The sequence below is a fragment of the Herpailurus yagouaroundi genome, unplaced genomic scaffold (assembly GCF_014898765.1).
Source record: "Herpailurus yagouaroundi ecotype Mexico unplaced genomic scaffold, PumYag 67690, whole genome shotgun sequence".
Taxonomy (NCBI): Eukaryota; Metazoa; Chordata; class Mammalia; order Carnivora; family Felidae; genus Herpailurus; species Herpailurus yagouaroundi.
In genome coordinates, this window is record NW_024420490.1 from 5330061 (window position 1) to 5342290 (window position 12230).

Here is a 12230-nt window from a genome sequence, read left to right on the forward strand (position 1 = left end):
TGCCCCCCACCTCTCTCTCTCTCTCTCTCAAAAAAAAAAAAAAAAAAACACAACTAAAAATAAAAAGCACGCATCCATATTCTTCCTTATAAAGATGGAACTTCAGAGGGCCACCCACTGGAGGACAGGCAGGTTCCCTATGTTCGCTGCTAAGCGGCAACCCTGAACACGTTTTCCATTCAAACACAAACTCATACTGTTCTGGTGCCCAGTCTGATTGGCAAAGCTTTAAAAAGCCCACCAGCTACTCCACACGTATCACTGTGCTCATCCCCACACGTTAGTAGGGGACTATGCTCCATCCCCAAATGCTGTAAACTCGTTTACTGCCCACTGCCCGTGGGGACCAAAGGAAGAAGGGCCTGGTTGAAATGCAAAGCAGGGGGGATTCCTTCTGCGGGGGGGGGGGGCGGGGGAGGGCCTCCAGCAGCCTGCAGAACAAATGGGAGGGGGGTTTATGCCCACCTAACAGGAAGGCCAAGCCTCAGGGTGGGGCTGGCTCTCTGGCTTCCCTGTTGCTTTTGACCAGGGTTTCTGCCTTCCTGACTCACCGTGGCACGGAACAAGGAACCATAGGAGTGGAAGGAACCAGAAGTGTGTGGCCACTCGGCCAGCCAACTAGGGCAGTTTTTCACATGTAAGCCAAGTCCTTATGGTAGTCAGCATGGAACAGAGCAGGAAGTGTCCTTATCACAGAGCCAGAAACTCATCACATGCCCATGGGGGCCCCCGGGCGCGGGGCCAGTGTCTGGTTACGTCACAGCACACACTTTGACCAAAGGGCTATTCATGTGATACACACACAGGGCTGTTTTTTCACTGATCTGGGACACAGACCTGGCCTTCACAATGAGGTTTCACAACTCAAATTTCAAGTGTCCGCTGTGAAAGAAGGAGGTGTAACTTCTTAAGGGCTGGCACTGTTGGTAAAGCTTTTGGCAGACTGATATAAAATATTAAATTTCACAATAAAATTTTGTGAGGCCACCCAGGAGCACCTCCAAATAATCACGTTCATTAATTCAGCATCGCTCTTGTGACTTACAAACAGCTGCTTTTTAAAATGGAATTTGCTCCACCTCCTGCTCATAACAGCACAGCACTTTTCCCATAAAATGTGTGATCAATCACATCGCGGACACCTAACGAAACGAGCCCCCCACAGTGTGCAGATTTCTTTGGGAGACACACTGAGAACGGCAGGAGTCAAACACATGTGCAAAACCGTGTGAGGCGGGTGAAGCTACTTCCCTTCAAAGGACAGTCCTGACCACCTTCAGGGGACTGTGGGCACTGCGCTGCTGCTCCCCGTTTTGCCGTGCCCCCCACCGCCAGCATTCTTGACCGAGGACATGTGTCTGTGACACAGTAGCGAGAGTCAAAGGTCCAGCAGTGACGGGGGGATGACAGCTTCCGTTTGTCTGGATGGGAGTTTCTCCTGGGGCACTAGGCCCGGAGACGGCAGGATGGAAACTGGCTGATACATCCAGGCCCTCAAGAGACTTCCAGTCAGCACCTTGACTTCAGGATGCTGCTGGTGTAGGGCGGGCAGTGACGGCAGAAAGACCGGGATGGAAGCAGCCCAATGTGTCCAGTGACCGGGCTGGTTGTTTTTCATTTGACGAGGAATTCTGGCCCAAAGGAGCACCACATAAGCCTCTCTCCTATTTAAAAGCAACCAGAATAAAACCATAATCACCATATTCCCCCCCAAGAAACAAACTCTGTGGGTAATCTGGACTAGCCCAGGACCGACAGCTTTGGCTCTCGCTGTTCTATTGGTGCAACGAAGACTTGATTTCCTACCTTTTTCTTCGGTTCTGTTTGGAAGTGTTTCTGGTCTTTCAGGAGGTATTTTTTTAATTTCATGTTTTCTCTCAGTGGTGCCTAAGGGGGAAAGGATTGCAGTGATCAGAGCATGTTTTCTCTACCCATTTATTAGACACACCAGCATTTTAAATATTGATCAGGTAGAGCAAAGTCAATAGACTTTTTCCCCCTAAGAGGAGAGCTGGTGTTACCTGGCAAACACAAGCTGCTTAGAGACGGCAGAAGCCATTTCCGGCCTGTGTAATTAAGTTTGCCTGCCTACTGGGTGTTGTATGGAAACCAACTTGACAATAAATTATATTTAATAAAAAAAAAGTTTGTTTGCGTATACATCCTTAATTTACAAGAACACCATGAATATTTTCTGATATTTAAATGTGACTTCCGTAGGCATCAAAACAGTCACAGGAAATCACGGGGTGTGGGTGGAAAATGTGTGTAAACAAGTCATCCATCAAAATATGCAAATGATGGGTCAATGGCTTTTGCTCTACAAATAAAAAGAAGTTTCAAAGGGACCTGGATTCCACGTGACAGCAGGTTTAAAACATGGCCTCAAATCGTTTGCCACTCCTCCCATTAAGAGGTAAGGCCTGTGTCCCCTTATCTGGGATGTGGGTAGGCTTGTGACTGCTCCAACCAGTGGCCGATACGATACCATGTAATTTCCAAGTCTGTGTTACAAAAGACCATGTAGCTCATTCGCCAGACTACTGAATCTCCATGTGAGAAGTCAACAACCCCGAGGCCTGCTGAAGAAGCCATGTGTGGACACTCTGGCCTACAGCCCCCACTGAGCCCAGCCCTCCAGCTACTCCTGCCGAGGGGAGCCACACATGAGAGCGAACCAGCCATCTCCAAAGTGGGTCCTCCAGCCGCAGCTGGCCCAGCATTCCCAGCTGAGGTCCCAAATGTCAAGGAGCAGAGAGACGAGATGTGCCGGTCGTGTCCTGTTCAAATTCCTGACCCCAGAGTCCTCGGACATAAGATGGTCGTCTTCTGCCAGCAGATTTGGGACAGTTCGCTAGGCAGCAATAGAACTAGAGCACATTTTCAAGTGGAGGGATGTGCAGAGAAGATACGCGATTCTCCCTCAGTCCTTTCTATCTGTGCCTGAATCCCTCAAATATTACATATTACATTTCCCCAAGTGCACGCATGTGGCCATGCAGACTCCAGCTGTTCCCGCGCCTGGGGTCTTGAGCAGTGCCTGTGGCCTCAGGTGCATAAGAACACTTGGAAAATGGCTAAAGAGATCCAGCATAACCTTTGGTAAAACTGCTTTAAAAGGAAAAGAATTTGCCTATCATGCTACAATCTAGGCCTCTAATGAGAACGAAGAAGTTTATCATCATTCCTAGAGACACAGGAGGAACGGACAATCCCACTACCACAAAGAATCCAATCCTGGTTACATTCTAGGCTGCTTGAGCCTTGGGCCACTCAGCTCATCTCCTTGGTCTGTACTGTATCACCAAGGCCTCTAGGAAAAGGGTCTTTAGAGAAAAGCAAATCAACAGCCAGCTTTAATTTCAAAACAAAAAAAAATATTGATCCGGTGTGAACCACTAGGTGGCAAAATTAAACTGCTCAATGCAAACGAGGATGGGGGCGGAGCAGGAGATATAATTAACACCTCATTTCAGGGCTTAATCTCTGTAATTCTCAACTATGCTAAAGGAATGGGAAAGGAATTTGGGGTCAAGCTGATCCCCCCTCCCACCAACTGGGTAGACCAAAAGAGCTTGAAAAAAAAAATCACTCCTTAATAAATCTGTGAATAAACCAATCTGGAAATTTATTCATACTTTAAATGCTATAGAAATATCACAGTTATTAATGTGCAGAACTAAAAATACCCCTACTCTTCCTGTTTTAGTTGTCAATTTTTTAAAATGCTACTTAACTAGTTATTCATGGAGGGATTTCTCCCCATAATTAGTTCTTAATAATTATAAAGAGGAGTTCTGTTGGGAAATATGAATGATCATTTTTATGTATGAGAACCCTGTGTGCAACGAGTTATCAAATGTCCAACAACATCACGTCTTCCTATATTATTCAACCTTAGTATCTGAATTACACAGAAAAAGTGAATTGGACTCTTTTCAAGACTAAAGAAGAATTATGAGGAAAAGCATTTATTGCTAGAATAACATTTTTCCTGAGGCTGGGTAAGTGAAGTAAGTACTGACTATGCTTAACCACATGGGACATGCATGGTGAGGCTACGACCCGTGGGAAGCAATCCTCCCTAAGCTGATCCTCGAGATCAGGAGGGCACAGGCAAAGCAGGACAATTAGGTTTTTATTTCATCAAAAGCAGCTGATTAGGGACGCCTGGGTGGCTCAGTCAGTTAAGTGTCCGACTCCCGATTTCAGCTCAGGTCATGATCTCAGGGTTTGTGAGTTCAAGCCCCGCATTGGGCTCTGTGCTAACAGCACAGAGCCTGCTTGGGATTCTCTGTCTCCCTCTCTCTCTCCCTCTACCTCTCTCTTTCAAAAACAAATTAAAAAAAAAAACATTAAAAAAAGCAGTTGATTAGAAATACAAAGAAATAAAAAGAATGGTTTACACCAAAATAAAGTCTTCCTGGTGATTCTCTTTGGGAGGCTGCATTTTTTCACTGTACTGGGCATGCATTTTAAAAGATGTTTCTTTTTTTAGGAAAAACGGCAGCATATTTCAAATCTGCCCATTGAGACCAACTGGCAACTTCCCAGTTTGGTAATCTGTAGCATTTGAATCTAAGAATCTTGAGCTCTACCAAGGGCGCTGTAAATACACACAGACAGACACACGTGTCGACAGAACGGAAGTACATTACCTGCCCCTTGCTTGATGACAGGAGCGGATGGAGGAGGTGGCTTCTTGGGTCTCTGAAAAATCAATCAAAATGATAACACATGAGATTGTCGGCAAGCCTGGCCTGTCACATAAGGACCTCAGACATTGTTTTCTAGATGCAGTTTGGACAGACCAGAGAAGCTCTCCAAAAAATTGAGCCATTTTCTCTCCAGGGATGTCAGGTTTTGGCACCTTTAAACCAACACTAAAATAAATTCAGTCTGCAAAACAAAACTCTGATGGACAAATGAAATACCATTTCCCCCTTTCTAAATTTGTAACAGCCTTCTGGAAAAGCACGGCTCAGCAAAAATGGCCTGAAACCAGCAAGCACAATGGTCCTCCTACGCTGAAACCGCATTTGCAATTAAGATTTAATCTGCTGAATAACCAAGTGATTCAGAGGAGTCACTGGGACAGCTCGAAATCAGATCTGCTCCGGATGTGCGACCTTCAGCAAATGCAGGCCGAGGGGCTGGGTACGGTTCTAAACCTTCAGCGCCTTCTGACCCCAAGGCTGGCAGGCCTTTTGAGAGACCCCCCCACAGAACAGATGTACCCTGGAAAATGGGATGGAGCTTTTTTTTTTTTTTTTTTGGCTGCGATTTGTTTTTCTCTCACAACCTGTCACTCTGTAGGTGACGAGGCAGCAATGCAATCAGTGGCATCCATCCCTGAACCCCTTCCAGGGCATCTCCTCGCTCACCCAGGATCGACTATAGGAGAAAGATGGTCAGGCTGGACTTGGCAAATGATTCAGGGGCCAAGAATCCATCTAGGGCACAATTCTTGGACACCATTCTTAGAGAGGGGAGCCAGAGGCGAGAAGAGAACCATTTCAACATCGACTTCATTAAGAAAAGATGAAAACAGGGAAGATTTGAGAATATGATCCATGTTGCTGCTGATGCTTCTACAGACCCTCTCTGGGCATCACATATCAATGATTTTTTTAAACAGTTCCAACAAACTCTCTCCTGCACTCTGAAAATATACCACTGTGGTATCACTGCAGGGACCAGTAAAAGCCCCCATCAGTCCCGGGCCCCTACCTACTGGTGCCCATCAGTGCCTGCTATTGTACTAGGGCACCAGAAAAAAAAAAATGATTTCAAGTAAAACCTGGGGAATATGAGACCAATAAGGAACTTTTTCAGGAGGCATCATAGCATGTAGGCTCCGGATTCCGTGACATTTCACCTCTGCTCTTTAGTAGCTGGGTGACTCAGCCAAGTTACTTCTAGTACGTAGCGTAGCATGGTGGCTGAGGGGTGGGGCTTCAGAGCCCGACTGATTACAAATCCTGGCTCTTTCAATTCTTAGCCATGGACACCGGGCAAGTGAACTCACCTAGCTAAACCTTCTCATCTGTAAAATGACAATAATATTACCTCCCTCCCGAGAGGAGGTGGTTTCATAAACAGAGGGCATCAGTAAGCACTGCCCTGTTGAATCTTTTTGACAACTCTGTAAGTAGTGGTATTACTATGCCCATTTTGCAGATGAAATAATTAAGGCTTAAAGAGATGAAGCCGCTTCCCAAAGTCACCAGGCTTTTAAACAAGTGGGGGGCTGGGGGAGGAGCCCCATGCTGTCTGACCCACAGGCGTGCTTTTAACCACTGTGAGGGACCCGCCTTGCCAGAGCACATCCACTAGACAAAGCACCACATGGCCAAATACCGGACACGGTGTGTAAAAAAAAGCAAAGGAACTGTAGTATGTGAAAGTTGGAAATAAACAAGTATCAAACTGCAGCCATAGTATGAGCGCAAATCAACTATGTTACAAAATGGACAGAAAGAGAAAAAGACTGCAAAGGAATAAATTAATCGCGTGATATCTGACTAGTGTAGGATTACGGGCGTGTGGGTGCGTGCGTGTTTCCTTCTTAATATTTTTCGGTACTGTCTATATGAGTACAGACAAACTTCCTTATAAAAAAAGAGAAAGAAAGATGCTCTAAGGGCCACCTCCCCCCGCATACGGGCCAGGCCGTCTGCCGACAGAAGGCCCTTTCCCGTCTGCCCAGCTCTCCACCCCAATTTCTTCCTTTTTCTGCCTCCCTTCTCTGCTCTTGTATAAATTAGACTGGGGACAGATGTGTGTTTATCTAATGAAGTTATTGTTGAAACTCTGCCAACTAACCTTCCTCTACCTCAGGATCAGAGTAATTTCTTATTCACGGAACGGCCAACACCCTGTGGCCTAGTTCTTTCCAGCCAAGCCCCAAAGATGCCTACCCAGTGGATGTCTTGCTCACTTCCTGCTCGTTTGAAAATTTTTATAACCAAGTTCACATGAGCCTCCTCTTGCCGAGGCTGTTCCCCCAGCGACCTTGCCTCAGACCACAGGGCCCCAAATAAAAAAAAAAAACAATCACAAGTGATCATGTTTTCCAAGATTACTGTGCAAAAAAAAAAAAAAAATCCCTCAGTGTTGTGTCAGATTTGGCATGGAGCAGACACATGAAGCGTGACAGGGCAGAGCAGAGGGCACGGAGAGAGAGGACGAGATGTGTCAGGCTAACAGACAGCGTGTGACAAGTGTGGTCATGGTAAGTGTGTGCTTGACGGTGGCAGAGGAAGGAGGCTGAGGTGTGAGGTGTGAGGTTTTGTGAGGAGCCCCTGGCACTAGTGGAGGCAGGCGGGGGCAGTTTGGAAAGGACGTAACAGTCTGTGACTGTCTTGTATCCCCCAGGCTTGAGCAGCGCTGGCCGGGGGCCAGCTTTGCTTATTAGCGGCGTGGGTCTACAGGCTATCTGGTTTTTTTCCTTTTGACTTGACTTCACTCTCTGATTCCATCAAACTTAGCCTTCCTGCCTTCTGAGATGAGAAATGATGCCACATTTTCAAATACGAGGTCTTTTAAGGTAATTCGAAACCAAAACCAGGGCCAGGGTTCCTTGTAGCTCTGGGCTGCCCCCCCAAATGATTAAAAGAAGATTGCACGTGAGCCTACAGTGAATTTCCGCTTTAAATGCAACACAAGACAGGGCAGTGAGAACCGAGAAGGCAGACTGGGGAAAAGCTGTAGCAAAATGTGACAGTGAAAACCTGAGCACAGGCACTCCTGATTCTCAGATAATAAAGCACATCACTCAGTTGGTTTTCCCCCAAATGTCGGATCATGACTGGATGAAGGACGCAGGACGGAAGGGGCCTCCAGGTTAAGCAGGAGGCCGATGCTTTCTCCGTCGCGCTCACCAGCACCAATTAGCGCCGCACGTGTGTGCTCAGAGACACCCTTTCAACTCGGGCGAGTATTTTGAGTCATGAATTTTTAGAGGCACTTGTTCTATTTCTTCTCTTTATCCCTCCCTCCGTAGTGAAAATAGAACACTCCAGATCCAAATTCAGGTGGCTTCAGCCTGCTCAATGTGCAGATGGATGCTAAAAACAGAGGATGTTAGCGCTGTGAGTGATCCCAGGGTCCCCTCCAGAGCTGACAAAACTGTGGCCTACAGGGGCCGTGTCAACAGCCAGGTGGTGGCCAAAGAAGGTCCAGAACTCACACCTCTCAATGTCCAGACTGAGGCAATTCATCACTGAACCACCATTTTGTGATTTCTAGGAGAGCAGAATGCTTTCCATGGTCTTCACATATGCGGGGCGTACAGGCCTGCGTGTGCCTGCGTGTGCGTCTGCCCGTGTAGAGTCACTGGCTTGGACACAGAAGCAAACACCATCCTTCAAAGGATGCATTAACTAGATCTGATCGCTTACCATTATCGCCAGGAAGGAAATAGATCTGAATGTTCTGGAGTGAAGACAGCAGGAAGGCAAGTTTTACTTCCTGCTGATGGATTTCAGAGCTGACTCTGCCCTCTGTTTGGCAAGCCTGGCCAGTCCCAGGCGAAGAGCTCATCAGCTCAACTGGCCCCACCCCTCCGGCAGGAATTTTGATTTGCCACTTGGCCTCTTGCCTTCAGAGCTCTGGCCCCACACATGTGGTTTGTTGAAAATAACCAGAGAAGCGTACTTTTGATGGCTGGGTGCCCTTTAGGGGGGCTTTGTTAGATGAATATGGTAAGATCCTGGAAGCAAATCTTAGCTTGATTTTGAGCCTTGGGAAGCCCTCTTCCAGGCATCCAGCTAAATTCTCTAGAAGTGTCTGTGTGAGGCTAGAGAGGGGACAAAAATGGACAGTTCCTGACCAGGGCACTACTCGTGGGTTTAAAAATGGTCAAAGGCCTCCACTCTGCCCTTTCCTCCCCCGTCCCTGATAGATTTGGCAACACCTTTGAAGAGTGCAGCTGGGGCTGTGCTCAGAGGAGTGCCCCTCTGCACCCTAAAGAGTCCCTAGCACAGGAGCTCTGCAGGAGCCACCACGAAAACCTGTTCTTGGCAGCGTCTCTCTTGACTTTCCTCTACTTAACCTCTGGTCTGTGGCCTGCATCCCTCGTCTCCTGGCCTGCATCTCTTGGCTGGGCCCAGCTGGACTGCCAGCCTATTGGGTAGTCACCCAGGCTTCGGTATTTGGCTTCTCCCCAAGATGCTTGCATAGTTTACTCCCATGGCTCACGCCTTTGCTCCCTCCAACCACTGTAAAAGTGATGCCTCAAGCCCATAGCCAGACCTCACACCCAGATAGAAAGACCTGAGCTCCCCTATGTCTGGAAAGAGGAATCAGACAAGGGACCTGGCTTCTCCCTACCCCTCCTCCTTTCTCATACTAGTACAGGAGAGAGCAGGAAGTAGAAGGGGAGAGACTGAAGGAAGGGAAGGTACACCTGGTCACCAAATGACCAAAGGACAAGTGATTCCTGAGAGCCAACCATATACCAAGCATGCTGCTATGGACTGAATGTTCATCCACTGAATGGACCCCCTATTCATATGGTGAAACCTAATCCCCAAGGTAGTGGTGTTTTGAGGTGTTGCCTTTGGGGGTTGATTGGGTCATGAGCATGGTGCCCTCATAAATGGAATTAGTGTCCTTGTAGAAGAGACCCCAGTGAATGCCCTTACCTTTTCTGCCATATGAGGTCACAACAAGAACAGCCATCTACGAAATAAGAAGTGGACCTACACTAGATGCTAAATCTGCTGGCACCTTGATCTTAGACTTCCCAGCATCCAGACTGTGAGGAATAAGTTTCTGTTTATAAGCCACCCAATCAATGGCATTCTGTCATAGCAGACTGAACTAAGACACACACTTTCGGGCCCATGAAGGAGAAGCTTGAGACATGGGCTCTGCCTCAAAGAGATGACATTTCAGATGGAATGATGACAGAGAATCATCTCAGGCAAGAATACACTGAATGAGGCTCTCAGCTGAGAGAGTATGGGCGGTAAGTACCAGCAGAGAAGGGAGAAGGCATGCCATCCAGCCCACGTGATCAGCCCACGTGATTAGGTCCTACTTGGTGACACTATGCCTTGACAATCCTCATCTCTGCAAGTGAAATTACCCAGGAAACTACATATACAGACAAGGCTGTAGGTGAATTTTTTTTTACAATGCTGTTTATTAGAAGCACATATTTGTTTCTTTTTGGAAGACTATTTGGGGGAAATATCATCGGACATCTTTAGAAACTAGAAATAGTGGTTCTCAAAAAGCTGAAGGACATGACTAGGAACAAAGAAAATTTGGGCTGAGACAGTTTTATAAACTGGGTTGTCAGATGATGGGGGCTAAAGTCAGGGGCCTCCGAAGAACTTGGTAAAGAGAATGTAGTCACAGTTACACTGGCAAAATCCACTTATAGTGGATTAGTCATTGTCGAAACGAAGGAAGAGTCCTCCTTTCGTCTAAAAGTTTGGACCCTACGCAGCTGCTGAGTGATCTAGAACAATCTTAAGGTTGGTACTCAACCATGATTGGGAATGTGGGAAACCTACTTGATTGTACCACAATGTGTCTGCAGACTGACAATGAACAAGAAGGGGCCGGTCAGCTGTGAGAACAGAAAAGAATGGAAAGCTGCTGAGGCCAAAGGTGCAGGGCACTAGCAGAGAGCATCTGGGCTCAGCTGAATTCAGCACACAGCTGCCTGGGCACCCCCTTCCCTCTGGCGCGTGAGGGGGCCTCAAGCTATGCCTGCAAACGACTGGGTCCTCCTGCTTTCCTTCCTTGCTCTCCCAGAAAGCACCAAGTACATGTGGTTTCCTGTACAATCTGGCTTCGAAAAAGCCAGGCCCAGTGGGAGCAAATGCCCAGGGCAGGCGGGCCCATGCGTTCCAGACTGGCTGACATTTCCGTTCTTGTTGCAATTAGTAAGCTGGCAGTCGGCTCACTGGGTAAGTCTCTGTGAGTTGGCAAAGGTGAGCCTGCATCACAGCCACAGGCATCTTTAGAAATCTTTGACGGAAGGTTTCTGCGGTCCTGAGAGGCAGACCCTCCGCTGCAGAACATTCGCTATGGAAATGCCTCCGGGAACCTTTGCAGCACTCTGGTTCTTGACACGGTATATACTCAGAAGAGTCCTCCACGGCAACGTATACTAGCACAGTAACATTTTCTTCGGGTGATTTGAACAGCTTCTGTTGAAGTGCTGCAGCCCGAGACTTCTTCTTAAAAAGCAATCTTTCAGAAACATCTTTCAGAATATCTATTCTATTTTTTTAATGACAATAGAAGTTCTCTGTTCTTGAGAGCCCAAGTTCCCCGTTTTCCTTCAATGATGATGACAGAGCACGTACGTTGATTGCTTCAATAGAGCTCTCAGCATATTTAATCTTTCCATTTTGATATTCAATTTTACTGTCAAGTCTCAAAATAAACAGACAGCCATTGAATCTAGGTTCTCTCATAAATAGCTTACATAATTGCTCTAAAATATGCACCAAGAGATCAGCGGGTGCCCCCCCCCACAGGGAATAGTTTGAGAGAAAGCCCCAAAGCGTTTGTCACCGGGTGAGAGAGAATCTGCCGAGCGCTCTCTGAAAGAAAGCCCTCCAGGAAATTCCAGAAGGCTCTGTGGTAACCACCTGGGTCCGCACCACCGCAGCAATGGGCCAGCCTCGTCAGAATGCTTCCGCGATGCCTACTGATTCAGGAGGTCGGCTGCCGAAGAGATGGGGTTTGCTGCCGTCTACCCTAATCATCCCAGACCATCCTCTTTTCTGGGTGAATGGTTGCAACCCCAGCCACTGGCAAGACAAGATGACATGTGCTGAAACCGGTGGCAGAATGTTTCAGACTCTGTCATTCACACAGCGCATGTGTGTTAATGATTCCAATCATCTTCACACGGCTCGGCTTGGCAAACAACACCCCCAGCTCCTGACACGCTGTCACCAGCTCACCAGTACTCTGCATGTGGTGATAAAGGCTGGTGTAATGGCCAGTGCAAAGCAGGTTGGCTGGTTTTATAGGCCGGAGGGGATAAAGAGGATGTAAGACTTTACATTTTCTAAAAGCTAAATGCCACATCACACAATCACTTCTCAGCTGCACGTATTACTTTGTCTGACAGGTACGACCATTGCTCCCCCCAACTGAGTTTTCTGCTTCTTAGGGACAAGGTTAAAAGACCTATCAAAGAGATGGTGGCTGCTTGTCTGAGGTTGGCGAGATGCCCATGGGGCCACAAAGAGCGTGCA

At 47.4% G+C, this 12230-nt stretch overlaps 1 protein-coding gene across 10 annotated transcripts in view; it reads right to left on the bottom strand.

Annotated features, from left to right (window-relative positions):
- The window catches only part of SH3KBP1 (SH3 domain containing kinase binding protein 1), a 330782-nt gene that overhangs the window by 52390 nt on the left and 266162 nt on the right, over positions 1-12230 (bottom strand). For all 10 annotated transcript variants that reach the window (XM_040468252.1, XM_040468256.1, XM_040468254.1 and 7 more), the window contains 2 exons: positions 4659-4710; positions 1807-1887 (listed from right to left, as the gene is read on the bottom strand). In XM_040468252.1, coding sequence (XP_040324186.1) covers positions 1807-1887; positions 4659-4710 — 133 coding nt within the window. The remainder of the gene's footprint in view (positions 1-1806; positions 1888-4658; positions 4711-12230) is intronic.